This window comes from Martes martes (genome assembly GCF_963455335.1).
Source record: "Martes martes genome assembly, chromosome: 7".
In the NCBI taxonomy this organism is placed as follows: domain Eukaryota; kingdom Metazoa; phylum Chordata; class Mammalia; order Carnivora; family Mustelidae; genus Martes; species Martes martes.
Window position 1 is genome coordinate 105,311,949 of NC_137894.1, and position 21,133 is coordinate 105,333,081.

The following is a 21,133-nucleotide window of genomic DNA, read 5'->3' on the forward strand; positions in this document are numbered from 1 at the left end:
CACATCTCCTTCTCTGACTCTGACCCTGGTGTCCCTCTCTTATGAGGCCCCTTGTGATTACACTGGGCCCACCTGCATAATCCAGGATAATCTCCCCCACCTCAAGGTCCTTATTAATCATAAGAGGTGGGTCCTATTCTTGTCCCCATTCTACAGAGTGATTACTTAAGGCTCAGGGGCATTAAGGGCCTTCCCAGGTCATATATCTAATTTTGTCAGTTCTCACAACTCCTCTTCATAACTCATGGTGTCCAGAGGTCATAGTCTCTTCTTTTTTTTTTTTTTTAAGATTTTATTTATTTATTTGACAGACAGAGATCACAAGTAGATAGATGGGTGGGCGGGTGGGGGGAGGAGGGAGAGAGCAGGCTCCCCGCTGAGCAGAGAGCCTGACGTGGGGCTCCATCCTAGGACTCTGGGATCATGACCTGAGCCGAAGGCAGAGGCTTTAACCCACTGAGCCACCCAGACACACCCGTAGTCTCTTCTTCTCATCTGTGGACCTGTTACAACTTGCGACTAGTAGAAAAAAACAGGAGGGATGATAATCCAGACAGAGAGAAGTATGTGAACCAAGGGGTAGAGGCAGGAAGGCTAAAATGCTTCACTGAGGGAAGACAAGAAGACCAGATTGTCCGGGGCAGAAGGCCTGTGTTGGGGAGGAAGAGGAGATAAAAGTGGAAGCTGGACTGTAAAGGGAAAAGGATTTGGACGTAGTAGGTAAAGGTGAATCCAAATGTTTATTACTAAAGCTTTGATAAAGAGACAGCATCAGACATACCACCTCACACCAGTCAGAATGGCTAAAATTAACAAGTCAAGAAATGACAGATGCTGGCGAGGATGCGGAGAGAGGGGAACCCTCCTACACTGTTGGTGGGAATGCAAGCTGGTGCAACCACTCTGGAAAACAGTGTGGAGGTTCCTCAAAAAACTGAAAATAGAGCTACCCTACGACCCAGCAATTGCACTCCTGGGTATATATCCTAAAGATACAAACGTGGTGCTCCGAAGGGGCACGTGCACCCGAATGTTTATAGCAGCAATGTCCACAATAGCCAAACTGTGGAAAGCGCCTAGATGTCCATCAACAGATGAATGGATAAAGAAGATGTGGTATATATACACAATGGAATACTATGCAGCCATCAAAAGACATGAAATCTTGCCATTTGCGACGACGTGGATGGAACTAGAGGGTATCATGCTTAGCGAAATAAGTCAATCGGAGAAATATAACTATCATATGATCTCTTTGATATGAGGAAGGGGAGATGCAAGGTGGGGGGGGTTGGGGGGAGGTAGGAAAAGAAAAAATGAAAAGATGGGATTGGGAGGGAGACAAACCATAAAAGACTCAATCTCAAGAAACAGACTGAGGGTTGCGGGGGGGAAGGGGGACGGGAGAGGGTGGTGGGGAAATGGACATTGGGGAGGGTATGGGCTATGATGAGTGCTGTGAAATGTGTAAACCAGATGATTCACAGACCTGTACCCCTGGGGATAAAAATACATTATATGTTTATTAAAATAAAAAATTAAAAAAAGAAAAAAAAAAAAAAGAGAGACAGCATCAGACAAAAACAGAGAAGCATTCTCCAGACTATTTTACTAGCAAAATCTCCCAGATTTCTCATTGAGATTCCTCATTATGAATCAAAGAGAAAGACTGAAAATGATCAATAAAATTGGATTATCAAGTGAATTCATTTGAATGGATAATATTCAGATTTTTTTTTTTTGCTTTCTATTTTTTTTCCTGTTCCTAACAAATATATGCAGATATAACTCAGTTTATACTAGAAATCAAAGTTCAATATATCCACTATTACAAAAATACTTTCTGGGGTACCTGGGTGGCTTACTCAGTTAAGCGTTTATCTTCCGCTCAGGTCATGATCTCAGCGTCCTAGACTTGATTGAGCCCCTCCTAGGGCTCTCTGCTCAGCAGGGAGTCTGCTTCTCCTTCTCCCTCTGCCCCACCCTCTGCTTGTGCTCTCTTTCTTTCTCTCTCTCAAAAAAATAAATAAAATCTTTAAAAAAATACTTTCTGAAAAACCCCATTTTTCCTCTCAGATGTTCAAAATGCACATGAGCTTGTCTTTAGCTTTAGCTCATAAAATACATTATGATTCCCTTCCATTATTATAATTATTGCTATTTCAAAGTAATGCCTCTTTATCGTAACCTGTCAAACAGCTCGGAAAAATAGAAAGAGTTGGTAATCTTCCTCCCTCCACTAAATCCATTCTACTGAGGAACCAAGGTTAACTGTTGGGCTGTTGTCCTTTGGCATTCTCTAAAACACTTATTTTACTTTGATTTTATAGGCTTAAAAAGTTCAGGCCATTAGCAAAATATGTTGTGGTTTTACAAAGTATGAATCTATATACTTAAAAGAAAATCAATAGAAATATATCAAAAGTGATTCAAAACCCTTACTAATTTCAATTGTGAAGCAGGAAATTTTTTCTATAAATTAAGGCCAAAAATTCAATAAATTTAGCCTCACCTACAGGGAAAACTCAGCTTTTTCTCTAATACACATAATTAATTTTAGACAGTGAATTTCCTTTGCAGAATTCTCATTCATATAGAGAATAATTGAAAATCTCTTTTTTAATGTTAAATGTGCAGGAAAAAAATTTTAATTAGATCTCTTCTGCATTGTAAACGTAGCCTTTCCTAGGTTCTAAGATTACCTGATTTCTTTGTGCTCTATAATTAAACTTTCTTTCCACCTTTTGCCTTTTTTGTTGCTGTTGTTCTCCCAAACTTTTCAAAATAGGTATCCAGAATCATTGTCAACCGCTTCCATTTTTAACCTTTGGAACCCCCTGCATTCTCTGCTCTTCATTTGACATGGTCCTGCCTCTTCTGCTTCTATTCCACCCCAGTACAGACCCATCCTGATGACCGAGAGGAGTTCTGGACTCAGGGAAGGCAATACTGGATGTTGCTGAGCTCACCTAAGCACTGTCTCCATTTTCCCATCATTAAAATAACTGCATTTATCGGCTTCAGAAAGTTGTTGTAAGGCCTCTGTGAAACAGAGTTCAGAAGAGCTATAGACTGAAAACCATCCTCTCTTCTCTACCTTCAATTTACATAGTGGTTAAGAACACAGATTTTCAAGTTGACCCAACTAGTTCTCTCTTTTTCCAGGTGTGTGATCTTGGACACATCATATCCTTTCTGTGCCTTAATTTCCTCATCAGCAAACTAGAGATAAAAACACGCCCACCACGTATAGTTGTTAATATCGGGACCCAGCAGTCCCACTTCCAGGTACATATCCAAAGAAAATATATCACAGACATATCTGCACTTCCATGCTCATTACAGCATTATTCACAGAAGCCAAGATGTGTAAATGATCTTTGCCTGTCAATAGATAAATGAATACATATATGTATAATGGAATATATAACAGAATTTACATAGATAATGAAATATTACTTGGCCTTCAAAAAGGAAGAAAATCCTGCCATTCATGACAACATGATTGAACCTAGAGGACATTATGTTAAGCCAGATATAGAAAGATAAGTACTTTATGATCTCACTTCTGCATGGAAGCCAAAAAATTTGAACTCACAGAAGCAAAGAGTAGAAGGGTAGTTACCAGAGGTTAAGCGGTGGAGGAAATAGGAAGACCTTGGTCAACATACATAAAGAAATAGAGAGAAAAAAAATGTGATGATCTCTGAAAAGCACTACATGGTATATGATCACTTTATATCACTTCAGCCTTTCATTCTCATAAAATATCCAAAATCAAATATTCTTTTTTTTTTTTTTACCGTTATCCATTATTTTTAATGTCCAGCGTTTATAACAGGAGGGCCAGAGCTCTCTCCCCACCTCAAGTTTATAAGTTTTCGATTGGCTTGTGAGGCCAATAGGGATACTTCTTCTTGTCTAATTTGGTTTCTGGGAAGGCTTCATTCAGGTCCTCAATGGTCATCTGATCAAACGGGATTATGTTCCTTAGCTTCTCCAGCTGTTTTTCATATTCCACAATCCTGGCCTTTGAGACAGACAAAAACTCAGCACAACTTTTCACATCTTCTTTTTCCTCAGCGTCCACCTGAACAGTGTATTTATCCTCTGGCAGAGGAATCTTCAGGGCATTGAACTTCTTCTCAAAGTCATCTACCAAGCCAGCCTTCGCCACATTGGCCTTGTAGTAAGCCCAGTCGATAGCAGGGGGTTTCTCAGGGAGAGTAGCCAACTTGGAGGTAAGTGTCTCATTCCAAGATTTCAGGGAGTTAGCAATGGCCTTCTGGTTTCGGGGTATGATCTCCCCAAAAGCTACCCAGTCAATGGTTTTTAGAGCAAGTTTTCGCCCAGCCATCTTGAGATCCTTCACCGACCCCAAAATCAAATATTCTTCAAACTCCAAACTTCAAAATATTCACTATTTTCCCTCTGTTATTTCCCTTCCATGGACTGGCTTTCTTGGAGAAACATATCAATAATATTTCCATGTGATTAAAGAAATCTTTCAAAGAGAAAGCATCCAGTCTTGTAGCATCGAGACGTCTGTTTCTCTCATGAGAAGCATTTGATGACCAATCAAGCAGAACTTTCACCAAGTCCTTAGCACAAATATTTGTTGGATGCTATTCATAAAGGTAAACAGCAGAAGCCATGACTATATAGAGAACTACTGAACTAAATATCATCAGGACCATTTAAGCACCTCACATTCTTTAGATGCTGTCTTTCTTCCACCTCTTCCCCTATTTCAACAACCTACATACTCTCTTTGGACATGATTCCTCATCTGTCTAGAAAGTCTGGATAATAATACATACTTCATAGAGCAGATGTGAAGATTAAGTGGTTAAAAATGCTAATTTCCATCCCAAGTAGAATTTGATAAGTTAAGGATATTAGCTGTACAGCAACCATTAAAAATAGCTAAAAAAGACAATCGAAGAAATAAAATTGATAGTAATAATTTTTTTTAAGATTGTATTTATTTGACAAAGAGAGAGAGAGCACGAGCAGGGGGAGTAGCAGAGGCAGAGGGAAAAGCAGACTTCCCACTGAGCAGGGAGCACAGGGCAGAGCTCCATCCCAAGACCTCGGGATCATGACCTGAGCTGAAGGCAATGCTTACCCGACTGAGCCACCAGGCGCCCTGGTGGTAATAAATTTTTGATCAACTCAAAAGAAGAAAGAAACAAAGTAACAGGAACAAAAACCAGATGAGAACAATAAAAATGTAGACATAAACCCAGTCATATCAATAAATATCAGTATCAATAAATTACATAAATGTAAGCATCTAAATACTCCATCTACTAAAAATAGCATTGTATGGGAGCAGATGGTAGCTACACTCGTGGTAAGCACAGCATAACGTAGAAACTTGTCAATTCACTACGTTGTAGATGAAACCAAGGTAACATTGTATGTCAACTATATTTCAATTAAAATTTTAATTAATTTAAAAATAAAAATAAAATTGAAGGGGAAAAAGGAGGGATTTTTAGACTGAATAAAACAGCAAAACTCAAAAGTATGCTGTCTATAAGAGACAAGCTTTATAAAGATTTAGACAGACAAAGTTGAGGAGTAGACAAAGGTATACATGCAGACAATAAGCATGAGAAAGCAAGATGAGGTACACTTTAAGGAGTTTTAGCATAGTTTTATAATTATTTGAAGGACAATTATCAGAAAGACATTCATAAACATGTATCCAACTAATAACAGAGCTTCAATTATATGAAGCAAAGATTGAAAAAATTAAAGAGATAAATAGAAAAATCAACTATTATTGGAAACTTAAATTCCCTCTTTCATAAGTGGTTAAAATAAGACAAAAAATGATAAGGCATAGAACAAACAGCCTTCCTGAGCTAGAGTTGTACAAAAAAAATTTAAGCACATAAAAAGTGTTTTCAATAACTTTTTTTTTCAAGTTTTCCAAAGATGGTATATAACTAACACGATTCCAGAGTCATAAACAGATGCATTAAGATTATGACTTCTGGGGGCGCCTGGGTGGCTCAGTGGGTTAAAGTCTCTGCCTTTGGCTCAGGTCCTGATCCCAGGGTCCTGGGATCGAGACCCTGCATCAGGCTCTCTACTCAGCAGGGAGCCTGCTTCCCTTCCTCTTTCTCTGCCTGCCTCTGCCTGCTTGTGATCGCTGTCAAATAAAATAAATAAAATCTTTAAAAAAAAAGATTATAACTTCTGCAGTTGATACAGAAGATATGAAAAACATTATTTATTAACCTGGCCTAATTGGCAATTACAGACAGAACATTTATACCTAAAAATGGATTGGGGTGGTACTTACACAGTTTTATACGTTTTCAGAAACTCATCAACCTATATGCTTAACATGGGTGCATTTTATTATATGTAAGTTACATCCTGATACATTTCAGTGGGGAAAAAACCACAAGGAGATTCCATGACCCATCCACCGGAATGTATGAAAGAAAGGAGTCTGAAAATAACAAGTAATGAGGAGGATGTGGAAAACTTCACTTTTATATATTGTTGACAGAAGTAAAAAGATACCGCTACTTTGGAAAACTGCTCAGGTGTTCCTAGTGAAACTAAAAAAGGCCTATCCTATGCCTTTTCATTATACTTCTAGCCACATAATTAAGAGAATAATTTCTACAGGTCCACAAAATAATATGTTCAAGAATGTGCATAGCAGCTTTATTCGTGATAGCCAAAAAATAAGGCAGAATCCAAATGTTCATCAATAAGTAAATGGATAAACAAATTGTGGTATATTCATATTATAGAATATCTCACAACAATACAAAAAATAACAAACTCTCAATATACATAATACCATTGAATGAATCTCAAAAACATCTTGTTAGGTAAGAAAAAAAAAAAAAAGCCAAACACATGAAAAGATGCTCCACGTCACTCATCATCAGGGAAATGCAAATCAAAACTGCAACGAGATGTCTATCCCCTCACACCTGACAGAATGGCTAAAATAAAAAACACCAAAAGACAAGTGCTGGCCAGGATGGGGAGAAAAAGGAATCCTCCTGTACTGTTGGTGGGAATGCCAACCAGAGCAGCCACTGTGGAAAACAATATGAAGGTTCTTCAGAAAGTTAAAAAATAGAGCTACCTTGTGATCCAGCAATTGCACTACTGGGCATTTACCCCCAAAATACAAAAATACTAATTCAAAGGGATATGTGTACCCTTATGTTTATTGCAGGATTATTTACGATAGCCAAGATATGGAAGCAGCCCAAGTGTCCATCGATTAATGAATGGATAAAGAAGCTGTGGTACACATGTACACAAACACACTGGAATATTATTCAGCCATAAAAACAAACAAAAGCTTGCCATTTGCAACAACATGGATGGAGCTAGAGAGTATAACGCTAAGCAAAATAAGTCAGAAACAGACAAATACCATATGATCTCACTCCTGTATGGAATTTAAGAAACAAAACAAATGAGCAAAGGAAAAAAAAAAAGAGAGAGAAAGAGAAAGAAAGAGACAAACCAAGAAACTGGACTCTTAACTATAGGAGAACAAACTGACGGTTACCAGAGGGGAGGGGGTGGGCAGGATGGGTGAAACAGGATTAAGGAGCACACTTGCGATGAGCACCGGCTGATGTATGGAATTGTTGAATACTCTATTGTACACCTGAAACTAACACAACACCATGTTAACTGGAATTAAAGAAAAGAAGGGAAAAAGCTAAACACAAAAGTTTCCCCTTTGTGTATGTTCAAAGACAGATAGAACTATCATGTGGTGATAGAAGCCAGAATAATGGTTGCCTCTGGGAATGGAGGATTGACTGGAAGAAGTGGTATGAATGAGCCTTCCTAGATCATGGAAATGTTCTTTCTTGATCTGGGTGATGGTTACATGAGTGTGCAGCCCCCTATCAGAACAAATTAGATTTGTTTACTTTTCTATATGTAAATTACACTTCTGTATTTTTAAAAGATTAAATGGTATCATTAAGTTACATCACGAAATCAGCCTGATGATGTTTAACAGATTATACCTATTAATGTTATTCTAACTTAAATATCTGCTACTAACATCTGCTTAGCAAGTATAACTGTACACACTTGGAAAGATAAGCTAAAATAAATTGAAAAAGGAATGCACCTGTGATTTAAGAAAGGAATTTGTGCATGCAATTTCACAGACGTGAGACGCTGGAAGAAATGCAAAACTTGTAGAGCGCGTGCCCTATAAATTGTTAGATAAACTTCATAAAATGTTCATAAACTACTTAGCCACTGGAGTTTTACAAAGTCTTCTATGTAGAAAGCAACAATTAGAGTGTAGTGCTTTTTTACAAACATTTTCATGGCACTAGAAAAAAAGAGATTTATTTTAAGAAAATAAATGGGTTAAGATTTAGGTCAAAATCCCACAATGATTTGTGTTTGTCCTTAATTTGCTCCATGAAAAAAGCTGCTTTGAGAATCTCAGCATCCTCTTGGGATGCCCTTACTCCCAGCCCCTCCGCAGGAATACGGGCTGGTTTAGCAATGGAGGACTGAGTCTGGTCTGGGCAAAAGAACAAGGAAAGCTTGTGGGTGTTGTCATGCGCATCAGCACGCAGGTCTTCTAACACAACTTCAGGATGTGTTATCCCTTCAGGGGGATAAAAAAGAGTTGGGATAGTAGCCTTGTTACTTGCATGAGAAGAAAAAGAAGAATTCGTGATCATTATGTTTTAAAAAAAGCGTTTTAAGATGGAAAAATACAAAAGTAAAATAGGCAAGGTACAATGAAGAAGCATGTGACACCTTCTCAATAGGGAAGAATTAAATGGAGTGCCTGGAAATTTTAGGGCTTAGACTCAGACTTCAGGGAACATAAAGTTTTCAAACAAGAAAAATGAACCAGGTATTCACAAGTGAGTTGCTATCACTGGGTTTCTGACTACACAGTTGCTGATATAATCCTTCCTTGCCTCACCACGTCAATCAGCAAATATTTTGAATAAGTGACGGTCAAAACCTCTATCCTTAGAGAAAGAACAACCCTGTTTTAGTTTGTGAATGCGGAATGGGAAAAAAAATTATGGAAGGATAGGGTGAGATGGGGGAAAACTCTAGAGTTTTCAACTAGAGCAATCCATTTCTTCCATGATGCCCTGGGGGAGAGGGAGGAGGGCTCCAGCTAATCAAAGGGAGGAAAATCCCTACCTGGGGCCACAGTCTACCTCAAGGCAAGATTCTGTTGTGATACAGAGGAACCTGGACAATCCCTCTAGTATGTGATGCTTTGATTCACAATCTTTTTGAATAGTGTACAGTGTATTCAGGGGTGTGAGTTGACCCATTAAGGCCTTCTTAATTTTCATGCTTCATATTTCCATTATTAAAACTAGAAACGCATCAGGCCCACAGTAGAACCCCATAAACTTTACTAACCATGACCATGGTTCACAATTCCAGTTCAAGCTAATTTCAAATACACTGCAGCAATGTCTTAAAATATTCTATAACCATGGTTCAGTCATGCTCCCTGGTCAGCTCAGACTGACAACACAAGGCAGTGGGAGTAACAGTTCAACTGAGAAATAATAGTATTTAACATTGATGAAATGCTTATGGTAAGCCAGCCTCTGTTCTAAGTGCTTTTGTAGAGAATAACAAATTGAAGCCTACACCACACTCTAAGGAAGGTTCTACTGATTTACAGATGAAGAAACTGAGACTCTCCAAGTTCAATCAACTTGCCCAGCGTTGCACAATTAGGAAATGACAGTCCATGATTCGAACCAAAAGCAACTCCATTTACTATGCTCTCAGGAGACTGCTGGTTAGCTCCTGATCTGAACTGGGCAGCATCTGAAGGGCCTGTCCAAGGAAGGATCACCAAGGTGTGACTTTTCTACCCAGCCCACTGCACTGTGCTGCTTTAAGACCTTTTAGAAGTTATTCCAACAATGAGTCAGTTACATGGGAGCCAACACAGAGAACCAGCCAGAGGTTAGAGGAGAACTCTACTGTTTTCTCTTGCTAAAAAAGCAGTGAATCCTCGTAGCGTACTCAGATTTATAGACAGAGAATAGAATGCTGGTTGCCAGGGACTGGGGGTGGAGAGAATGGGGGGCCATTGTTTCATGGACTGAGTGAGTTCTCCAGATGGGTTGTGCAATAATGTTGAGAATGCACTTCATATCAGTAAACTGTACATTTTAAAATAGTTAAGATGATAATTACATTATGTGCATTTTACCACAGTTTAAAACAATATTTAAAAAGATAATCATGGGGAAAACTTAAATAAGTAATGAATCCTCCTGTTGCTTTAATAAATTACCAAATTGAGGGGGAGGGGGCATAGGTGGCTCAGTCAGCTAAGCATCTGCTGTCATCTGAGGTCATGATCCCAGGGTCCTGGGATGGAGTTTGCATCTGGCTCCCTGCTCAGTGGGGAGCCAGCTTCTCCCTTTCCCTCTCACCCTGCTCATGCTCTCTCTCTCTCTCTCTCTCTCAAATACATAATTAAAATCCTTAAAAAATATTAATAAATTACCAAATGGGTTAATATATAATCAAAGATCTTTCTGATACATCTTATTAGAATTTGTCAAGCTTGATTTGTTCTCTAAGACTTAGCAATTTCAGTTAATATTTATGGATGCTAAATAATGATATTATAAGGATACAGTTCTACAATCAACCTATATTCTGTCAGGACTGGTTACTGTTTCTCCATATCATAAATTGCTACTAAAGTAAGACCTATAACCAAAGTAAAATCTAATCACCTTATACATGAACTTGACATTGTAGATTCTCTGCATCAATTAAAAATTAAAAATTAAAAGGGCTTATTGTTTGCATTTTTTGTTATGGTGTTTATAAAAGCACTGGCTTTGTGATTCCTAATGGTTTCTCTACATCTGTATAATCAATACTGTGGATGACCATTACCTTAAAGATAAGTTCAGTGAAATGTGATTTTAATATTAATACATTGCATTTGCAATGGAGTGCTATTATCTCTGAAAGTGTTTTACATTGATTCTTTCTGTATCCGCATTTCACTTAACAGTATCACTGTGTACCCACGTGTTCAAGCCAGGAACAGAAATAATTTTTAAGTCTTTCTCATCATCTAGTTCTACCCACTGTACTTCCTAAAATCTCTCCATCCCAACCCCTCTTGCTATTCACTGCCACGGTTCTGGTCTTACCACGTCTTACGGGACTGCCGCGGAAGCCCCCTAACTCACCTCCCACCCCCTGCCGTGCTCCCCACTCCCACCCCCCACGTTTGCCAGAGTGCTTACTTAACGCCAATCTGAGAGAACTCCTATCTCAATGAGAAAACCTCAAATGATTCTCCATTATCAACAGAAAATAAAACTTAAAGTTCTTAGTGTAGCATCCAACAGCTCCAAGTGTTTCACTGCCCCAATCCCTCTCCACTCTTCCCTCAACCTTCCTGTTTTCCCAGGAGAGTCTCCACACACACAGAACCACTTGGAACCACTTGTTTGTATCTCCTCACGCCAACTTTACAAGTTGATTCATTTGTACTCACTGAACCCTCTCCCTAAAAAGTCCTCCCCCACCATTTTCCAGCACGGGACATTCTTCTAGACCCAGAGAAAGAAGCTAGTTCAGGCATGACTATTCTGGACAATTCTGTAGAGCACATGCTAGAGGAGAAAAAAGTCCCCTGAACTCCAGTGTCATACGTGCGGGCATTATCGTAGATTAGGAACAGCAGCCGTTGGAATGATAAACATAGAGTTGAGGAAGGCTCTTTAAATAAAAATCTGAACTTGGGACAATTGCAAAAACCTGAAACCTCTCTATAACAGCAACCTTGACATCCATAAGCCATCAGTCAGGGGTGGGCCATTAAGGGCCAAGAACCAGCTTAGGATATAAGAGCTGGTCAGTGACATGGGAGCACAAGGAATGGATCCTGGAAGAAAGAATCAGGACCAGAACTGTGACATCTTTCCTACCCCTTCCTGGCTACAGGGTCACTGGTGCTTTTGAGGAAGGAGAAATAAAGTGACCCAAGGGATAAATTCTGGCCCAGCTTTGTTTCTCTCCCTTCTCATTTTCACACGTGGCAGACATCACTCATCAAGGCCAGCATTCTTTTCCATGGCATTCTTCTCCTCTCAGCACCCATACCTATGAGCTGGTACATACACATGTCCACACACACACACACACACACCCATCTGCCACCTTGTTCTTGAGGTTCTCAGTCCTCACCCCAGAGCACCTACACAAACACTTTTCTGCCTGGTGTTCCTCAAATATTTCCAACAAAGTAAGCATCACAGAAAAAAGAAGAGGAAGTATGTATCCTAAGGGCTCCTGAACGAAACCTAAATGCATGATGAAGTTTAAAGTCTCACATTTGTCAATTGCATGTGAATTTCCTCCCTAATGCATCCATTTATTTTATAATAAAAACCAGTATTTTAAAAGGCTTACTACTGGAGAAAACTGACTTTGTTTAGTCTGCCTCTGAGCGCCCCTGGTCCTTAGCTGGGTGACTGCACACCTGTTTGTGACATACAGTCTGTCCAATTCTGAAAACTATACGCTCTCTCATAGAAGCAGCTACTTCAAGGCAGCTGATTTTGCTTGTGAACCAGGAGTAATTCAGAGGCTTAAAGGCAAATGGAAAAAAAGAGCTCTGTACCCCTTCATCACTATTCTAGAACCTAGAGTCTGAGAGACTCTTAAAAAAAAAAAAAAAGGATTCCTTTCTGAAAAAGCAAGAAGGGAGAAATATGGTTCTAAGCAGGGCTGTTCTTCCCCATGCCTTATCTTGCTAATTCCTCCTCCTTTAAAAGTCAGTTTCAGAAGCAGTGGCAGTAAAAACTTTTTCCAACCTTCCCTTTTGTTAAGATGCTTGAGAAGGCATTACATAGATACTTCTATCATATTCCTTCATAATAAAATATAATTGTTGCCTTATTTATCTCCTTCATTAGACTATCAGTTTCTTGAGAAAAGAGTTTTTTAAAAAAATTCTTAAATTTTTAAAAACAGCACTTAGCATAATACCTGACATGTAAGTGTATATAATGAATATTTAGTGCCCATCTTTCATCATTGCCCCTCATGAGCACTACTTTATAAAATATTTTTGTCTACCAACAGCATTTTAGAGAACATAATGATTAATCAACATTTCCACGTTACTAATCAAAGACACTTAATCTGACCATGCCATAAAAATAACAAGTAGAGGGACACCTGGGTGGCTCAGTTGGTTAAGCTGCTGCCTTCGGCTCAGGTCATGATCCCGGCGTCCTGGGATTGAGTCCCACATCCAGCTCCTTGCTCGGCAGGGAGCCTGCTTCTCCCTCTGCCTCTGCTGCCACTCTGCCTGCCTGTGCTCACTCTCTCTCTCTCTGGCAAATAAATAAATAAAATCCTAGTAGAAAATGTTTTTCATATTAAAATGACCTGTTCATTTTAATGACCTGTGCTTTGGCTTACTTATACAGGCTCCTGCAAGTTTTAGCTCAAGATATAATGCCCCGATATTAAAAATGTATGTGGCAATTTAAAGTCATTCACATGCGCATACAAAATCCCAGTTTCTATGGTAAAATCATGGACTCCTGAGACAAAAGGAATATAAAGAAAATTTGAAGTAATCTAGTTCAACTTCCCACTCGAAAATAAGCCTCCTCTTAAACATCCCTGAGAAGAGATCATGCAGTCTCTGCTCAAACCTTCCACGGGAAGAATGTCCTACTTCCTGCTCGGTTTGCTTCTGAACAGGTCTAACTGCTGAACCCACAGACGGTTCCTGCCACATGAAGAGACAGCAGCATACACAGGCAGGGCCGAGGAGAGATGGAGGAAGCTGGTACAGACTGGCCAACCTGGCGGGCAGGAAGTGGGCCCAGGACCCGAACTGATTCTCAAATCCCATATGAGGACTTCTAGCCAGGCTGTCTTCGCCAGGCTACCTGAAATCATTTTTTCACCAGGCCCAAGCCTGTTTTCAAGGCCCATTTCTGTGGAGCCTCTTTCATCCCAAGTAAATGCCCAGTTTTCAAAGGGCGAGAATTGAATGGAAAAGACTGTAATGTCTTGCTGCCTACCAACTAATGAAAGATTAATTCACCACTGCTATTCCTAATGGTCGGCACCCCAATGCCACATCCCCTGTTTGAAGGCTGAGCTGCCAGGTGAGGCCTCAGGTGCTAAGGAGAGGCTGTTAATGACAATTGTGTCAAACTAATCTCGGTGCAAACTACCGCATTTTATTATGTGAATTCCCAGGATAATTGAACACCTTATCAAGGGCATCCACTCAATTAATTTAAAAAAATGTTAACAGAATTCATTTATCATCATTTTTAATCATAACTGCCAAGGACTCTTTTTTTTTTTTTTAAGTTAGCACCCGAGAGTTTTTAAAGTGGTAGGACATATGACAATTTTTTGCAATTTATTCTTATAAATCATATAAACAGGAATAATAATTTACATTGTAATCATGGTCACATGAGTTATACATAAAAGATCCAATCTCTTACTTCTAAATTCAAATTGTCATCGATTCTGTGACTGCTGAAAGCATATGAAAATGTGCTATGGCCCCAGTATGATATTGAGATCTTTTTATGTAAGCAAGGAATGAAATTAATCATCAAATGATGAAATTTTGACGCTGCTGTGTTTGGTCCTTTGCTAGGGATTGTAGATTATTGGAGACGACACCTGCCTCAGGGGGCTTCCATTTAGACGAGGAGAAAAAACATTCCTGTACTCAATGCAGTGTGAACAAGTACACATACATAAATGATCACTGATGAAAGGATGGGGAGGACCCCAAATTCTTAGCTGGCTATTTCAGTAGCCCCCCCCCAAAGAGAATGGGGTTTAAATAAACATTCCTGAAAATGCCTATGTATCACCAGCTAGGACTCAAAACCCAACATCCGTCCCCTCTCCTAAGCAGCCTGGTGCGATCTCAATGGACGACTCCTGTTCTATGTCTAATTTCTGAAGCAGATAAAGGGACTTATGAAAATTAGTGGTCACCGCTGCTCAGTTTAAACCAAATGACAGTGTAGTTTTCTGCTACCTATTCAATAGGCCATTGATACTAAAGCTAAGAAGGTATATTAAATGTGTATCACGTGCTGCCTGCGTTGCCCTATGTGCTAAATAAATTTTAATTCTTCTCTTTGTTCTGTTTCCTCTCTTTCCCTTAACTACCCCCACTTCTCAGTCAAGGTATAGAGTACATTTTTATACATGAGTATGGTAAAGGAAAGCCAGTTAATTCTCTGCTATTGCTATCCAAACCACAGCATTTGTGAACCTCAGGGCTGGTTGCGCAGAGAAAAGTTTACAAATAATCCCTTGTTTCTGAGAGAAAACTCTGAGCTCATTTTTTCTCCATTTAGATAAAGCTAATGTACATCCTTTGGAAATTCCCCAGATGTAAGAAGGAACATTTCAGCCTCCAGGCCCGATTCAGCCCACTACTTGGTTTCATTCAGCCTGTGGGTCAGAAATCTCTGGACAGCCCTACACAGAACACCTCAAGTTTCTACCCCTGAGCCCCAGGGGCCTGCTGAGGTCACTCTATTTAGAAAAAGTCTCTAAAAAATTAAAAAGATGCAAATTAGAATTTCAGAGGAAAGTGAGACCAAGAACTTCAATTCTAGAATTTAGAAAACTCTCTTTTCCTCTTTTTTTTCCCCAACAAATCCACATATCTATTTCCCCACCTTCCCTCCCTCCCCTCATTAGTCTATTTAGGGTCAAGCTTTCTTCCTCCATTACCATCCCCCTCCTCCTCCCCATCACCTCAGTCAGAGATGTGGGTTTCATCTTTCTCAGAATTGACATTTGTAAAATGACAATCACTAGATAAATGACATCAGCACTTCATCCATTCTAAAGCACTTAAGGAAGGTTAGTGATTATTACGCAAATGAAACAAATTAACAGGGAATTAAAAGAACAATAAGAATGGCAAACACTTACAAGGTCCTAAGTGTCAAGCATTACAAATATTTCATTGACCTTTCAAATCACTATACAAGGTTGGCTCTAGGGAACTGTGCGAGGAAGAGATGATGAGTTTTTCCTCTTGCAAACAGTGTTTTCATATATTCTTTAAAGATGTATTATTTGAGAGAGAGAGAAATTGTGCCTTCACATACATGCAGGGTGGGGGAAGAGCACAGGGAGAGGGAGAGAGAGAGAATCCCAAGCAGATTCCCTGCTAAGCACCGAGCCCAGCTTGATCCCACAACCCTGAGACCACGACCTGCGCCGAAAATCAAGAGTCGGATGCTTAAGTGACTGAGCCGCCCAGATGCCCCTGTTTCTATAATTTTAAAACAAGGCTGTGGAATTAAATATTTCCATATGACTAAGAAAATCAACTGAATTAAGTTCCATTAAACTCACACACAGTCCTCTGCTGATTGCTTTTTCTCCCTGCAAGACAGGGCCCTTCAAAAAAGAAAAGAAGTTCTAGGCTCTTGTTTTCAACCTATGTGCCAATTTTCCCTTTTATGAACTGAAAATTATACTTAACAAGATTCATCATATAATGGAGCACTTCAATATCAAATCAATACCCAAAAGACATTTTCACACAAATGATCACAGGGGAAACCCAATCATTATTTGTTAAGTGATAGTTAGAGGTTGACCTTGAGTCCCCTATCTGACAGAATGGCAGATCTTTTTGATTAACAAATTGGTGGAGATTTCATTTAGGAACCAATGTTCCTGGAAGTTATTATAATGGTTAAATAAGTATTGAGCACAGAGACGAGTACTATATCTAAAAAGAAAAAAATTAAAAAGTAACACAAACAGCCTGACAGCCCACCAAAAACTGTTCCCTACTCCTAATACACATCTACCTTCAAGACAGGATACTTCTGGGGCTCATTTCTCTAGAAAGTATATTGCCTCCCTTTTCAAACAAATTTTTAAAAATTGTTCCACATTATTTACAGAAATGAAACTGATTCTTCTGAGACTTCTGACATGCAAACATCCAAATTATAAATTGCTTGGCCTGGGGCACCTGGGTGGCTCAGTGGGTTAAAGCCTCTGCCTTCGGCTCAGGTCATGATCCCAGGGTCCGGGGATCGAGGCCCGCATCAGGCTCTCTGCTCAGCAGGGAGACTGTTTCCTCCTCTCTCTCTGCATGTCTCTCTGCCTACTTGTGATCTCTGCCTGTCAAATAAATAAATAAAATCCTTAAATAAGTAAATAAATAAATAAATTGCTTGGCCTTTAAAAGGTTATGCAATTTCTAGGAAACGGTACTACAAGAACAAACAGTGTTTGTTCTTTTTCACATTCCTGCTGAAATAAAATAGAAAGACTTCTCTAACACCATGGATTGATTAAAAAAATAAACTCACTCAAGTTCAAGTCTGGTGATGCAAACATGCTGAGTCACAAATTACCCTCGTATTATCTATAATAAAAGGTTTGATAAACAAATTAATAGTAGGGGCCACTCCAAAATTTCCTAGATTGTAGTACTTAGGGGCCACAAGCTAGTTGGAGAAAGAGCTAGGTGACTTATTTTGAAGCTACCTTTGTGCAGCAATCACCCTGTTTCTACCTTGACAACTGATGTAGTCAGACACAAATAAAAGCAGTACAGAATTTTAAAAAATCATATGCACACTTTACATCAAACTGAGAAAACATCATTTATCCACATCAGAAATTATTTGTTTGCTTGTTTATTTACTTACTGTAGCATTTGATAGCTGGTGGGGATACTAGAGGGAGAAGGAACATATTCTCTTACCCCTTCCCCAAGCATCTCCTGGTAATAGTAAAGGGATGTTGCCTTAAGTAACTGGTTCCAAAAACTGAAGTGTACACAGAAGTTACAGCATACACAAAAGTTACAGCATACAGCATGAACAAGTGATACCTCATTTATCTGGAGACTGAAGGTTCACCTAGAGCCACCATTTAGCGGTCCCCACAGAGGCGACGACTAGCTACTGGCCATTGGAAGAGCTGAGACTAGAATCCGGGATGGCATCTCTAAGTCCACACTCTCTTCCACTTCGCCACAGCTGGTTTAGAAAGAGCATGGCTTGGTAACCCTTTGAGAGATTCAGTTCAAACTCAGTCACAGAATATTCTTGAAACTAATGATACAAAATTTATGGAATGTAGACTTTTTCCTTAACATAGACTGTTCTTCCTTGTAGTCTGGCTATATTGTTATTCCACTGCATTTGTTTTTATATTCTAGTGACGCATTTAAGTGTCACCTACTTGTACCTAGTACATACCTTGCACGCACACACACACACACACATCAAGAGAGTGCTTAATAAATATTTGTTGAATAAATAAATGGATGATTCACTGAGATTTTACTGAGTTGTAAAACTAGCGCCCTTGAATAAACAGTGATCTATAAGGGGTTATCTGGAATGATCCATTGCTAAGAGTCAGAAAGTTATTTAATTCCTCCATCCATAAAAGGCCTCTGAAAAATCCCAGAATTGGTATGCAAAATGGTGTTTATAAGTGCATTTTCCTGGGCAGAGATCACAAAGCTCTCATCATATTCTCTAAGGGGGAGGGGTGGTCTATGAAACTGAAAAGATAAAGGATTACTAACTCAATGTATCCTATTATATCCCTTCTATCATATATATGAGTGGTCCAGGTATGCTTACATACCTCCTGGGACAAGAAACTCATCACCATATGGGGTGGTCCTGGCTGCTTTCATATTTCACAGCATAACTTCTGACTGACCACAGCTCCATCCTCCAGAGTCACACAGAACATATTCAGTGCCTATGCCACTTGACAGTTCTTCATGTATTTTTAGATAGCTGTCATAACCCATCCTATCTTCTCCTTGTGCAGGCTGCAAACCCTCAGTTCTTTCAACCAGAGTCAAGGTTCTGCTACTGTTGGCACCATCCCCATTCTGGCACTCTCACTGCACTCGGGACCCCACCTGGCCACACGGGTGGTCAGCACCTACCCAGCAGCCCCTCACCCTTGCCCCAGCCCAAGCCACATACCCTTGCCAAACAGAGACCAACCATCACCGTGGGGGCAGCTGGTTCACCCCATTGACTTAAAGTTAACTTCTAGTTAAGTAAGACCACTGCATTTTTTTTTCTTTATGTGTGTGGCAATTTCCCCATGATCTTCCCATTTTCTTTTTTAATAGTTAGTTTGAGGACCCCATTGCAACATTTGACAACAGTCCTTGTCAAACTTCCACTTGAAATGTAACCAGTCTCTTTCAGCTGAGGTTCGATAGACTCTCAAGTTCTATCAATCCACATTTTAGCTACGTCCCCGTCACCTAGCGTCTCTCTTTCTCTCATTCTAGTTCAAATAGGCTTTCCTGCGCATGCAACTTGTACTGCACGGATCATAAAAAACATGGAGCCCTGGGTGTGGTGCAAAAACAATGAATACTGTTACGCTGAAAATAAAAAAAAAATAAAATAAATTTTAAAAAAGATATAGATAATATGAGGAAGTGGAGATGCAAGGCGGGGGGGTTGGGGGGAGGTAGGAAAAGAAAAAATGAAAAGATGGGATTGGGAGGGAGACAAACCATAAAAGACTCAATCTCAAGAAACAGACTGAGGGTTGCGGGGGTGGGGGGGGAGGGGGGACGGGAGAGGGTGGTGGGGAAATGGACATTGGGGAGGGTATGGGCTATGATGAGTGCTGTGAAAAGTGTAAACCTGACGATTCACAGACCTGTACCCCTGGGGATAAAAATACATTATATGTTTATTAAAATAAAAAAATTAAAAAAAAAGATATAGATAGAAAGTTTAAAAAAAAAAAAGATGTTGCATAAGAAAAGCCCAAAATAGGCAAGGGTGGGCTAATTAAGAGTACAGACTCTAGAGCCAAATCTCAGGGCTGCCACTTACTAATGCGTGACCTGAGGCAAGTCACTTAACCTCTATTTCCACTTACTCATCTGTAAAATGGGACAGACAACTACACCTGCTTCATTGGGTAGTTATAATAATAACAATAAAATGTAAGGAGCCCAGAACTCGTGCTATGTAAGTGCTTGTTAAATAAATACTTTGGGTAATACGTTCATCTATTTAGTTACCTAAGTACGAAAGAGTCAAAAACCAAGTGAGTATTGTAAATGCAGAAAATAGCTCAAAGACTTAATATAGTGCTATTGGGTTCTTCTTCCTACAACCCACATCCAGACCAACACAGCTTAGACTTGATGTACTTAGCAAAGCCGAGGCACACACCTCTCAGTCTGTTCTCGCCATGGTCCGTTCTCATGAACACTCAGGGAACATTGGAGAAAGGACACAAGGCCCGGTAAACATGCCTGAGCTACAGAGTTGGAAGGGCTTTACTATTCATTCACTTTTATTTTCAGTCTCTTTTCTCTCTGTTGTTCAGATTGGTCATTTCTGTTGTTGATCGGCAAGGTCACCGATTCTCCCCCTCTATCCTTTCCATTCTACTACTGAGCTCACCCACTGAACTGTTGTGTTCTTTTTTTCTCTTCAAGTCTTTCAGTGATTATATTTGTCAGTTCTAAAATGTCCCTTTGGTTCTTCACTATATCTTCTACATTTTTCACTGAAACGTTCTATTTCCTTACCAGGACTCCCCATTTTATTACTTGTTTCAAGTGTGTTCGTAATTACTTATGGAAGCATTCTTGTGATGACTGCTTTAAAATTCTTGTCAGATAATTCCAACATCTGTGTCATCTTGGTGTTGATTAGCCCTTGTCATTTACATTCAGATCTTCCTGGGGTTTGGTATGACAAGTGATTTTCAATTAAAATCTGGACATTTGGGGTGTTTTGTTATGAGACTACAGATCTTATGTATATACCACAACTAAGAGTGAAGAAGGGTGCTGCCTTATTACCACCAATTGGGGTAGGGGCAGGGAGGGGGGTGGAGTTTAGGTTCTCCTCTCAGTCTGATTACCAGTGAGCGGTGTTAAAATGCCTGCCTCTCCACTCAGCTTCCTCTGACACCACACTAGCTGAGAGGCCGTTTAGGTCCAAAGCCTGGCTATGCTGAGTGGAAGTCTAGGCTTCCCACGTGGTGTCCACTGGCACTGGGGGGGTGGGAGTTGTTGGGGTGCCTCTTACAGCTT

The 21,133-nt window shown here is 39.7% G+C and overlaps 2 protein-coding genes across 3 annotated transcripts in view; both read right to left on the reverse strand.

Annotated features, from left to right (window-relative positions):
- The window catches only part of RTN1 (reticulon 1), a gene marked incomplete at its 5' end in the record, with an annotated part of 387,521 nt that overhangs the window by 194,783 nt on the left and 171,605 nt on the right, over positions 1 to 21,133 (reverse strand). The window lies entirely within an intron of this gene.
- Positions 3,803 to 4,741, reverse strand: LOC308345973 (ATP synthase subunit d, mitochondrial). Its single transcript, XM_080808578.1, has one exon. The coding sequence runs from the start codon at positions 4,355 to 4,357 to the stop codon at positions 3,872 to 3,874; it is 486 nt and encodes a 161-aa protein (XP_080664704.1). The 5' UTR covers positions 4,358 to 4,741; the 3' UTR covers positions 3,803 to 3,871.

Coding starts and splice junctions, on each gene's coding strand:
- LOC308345973 (XM_080808578.1), bottom strand. CDS start 4,357: ATGGCTGGGCGAAAACTTGCTCTAAAAACCATTGACTGGGTAGCTTTT.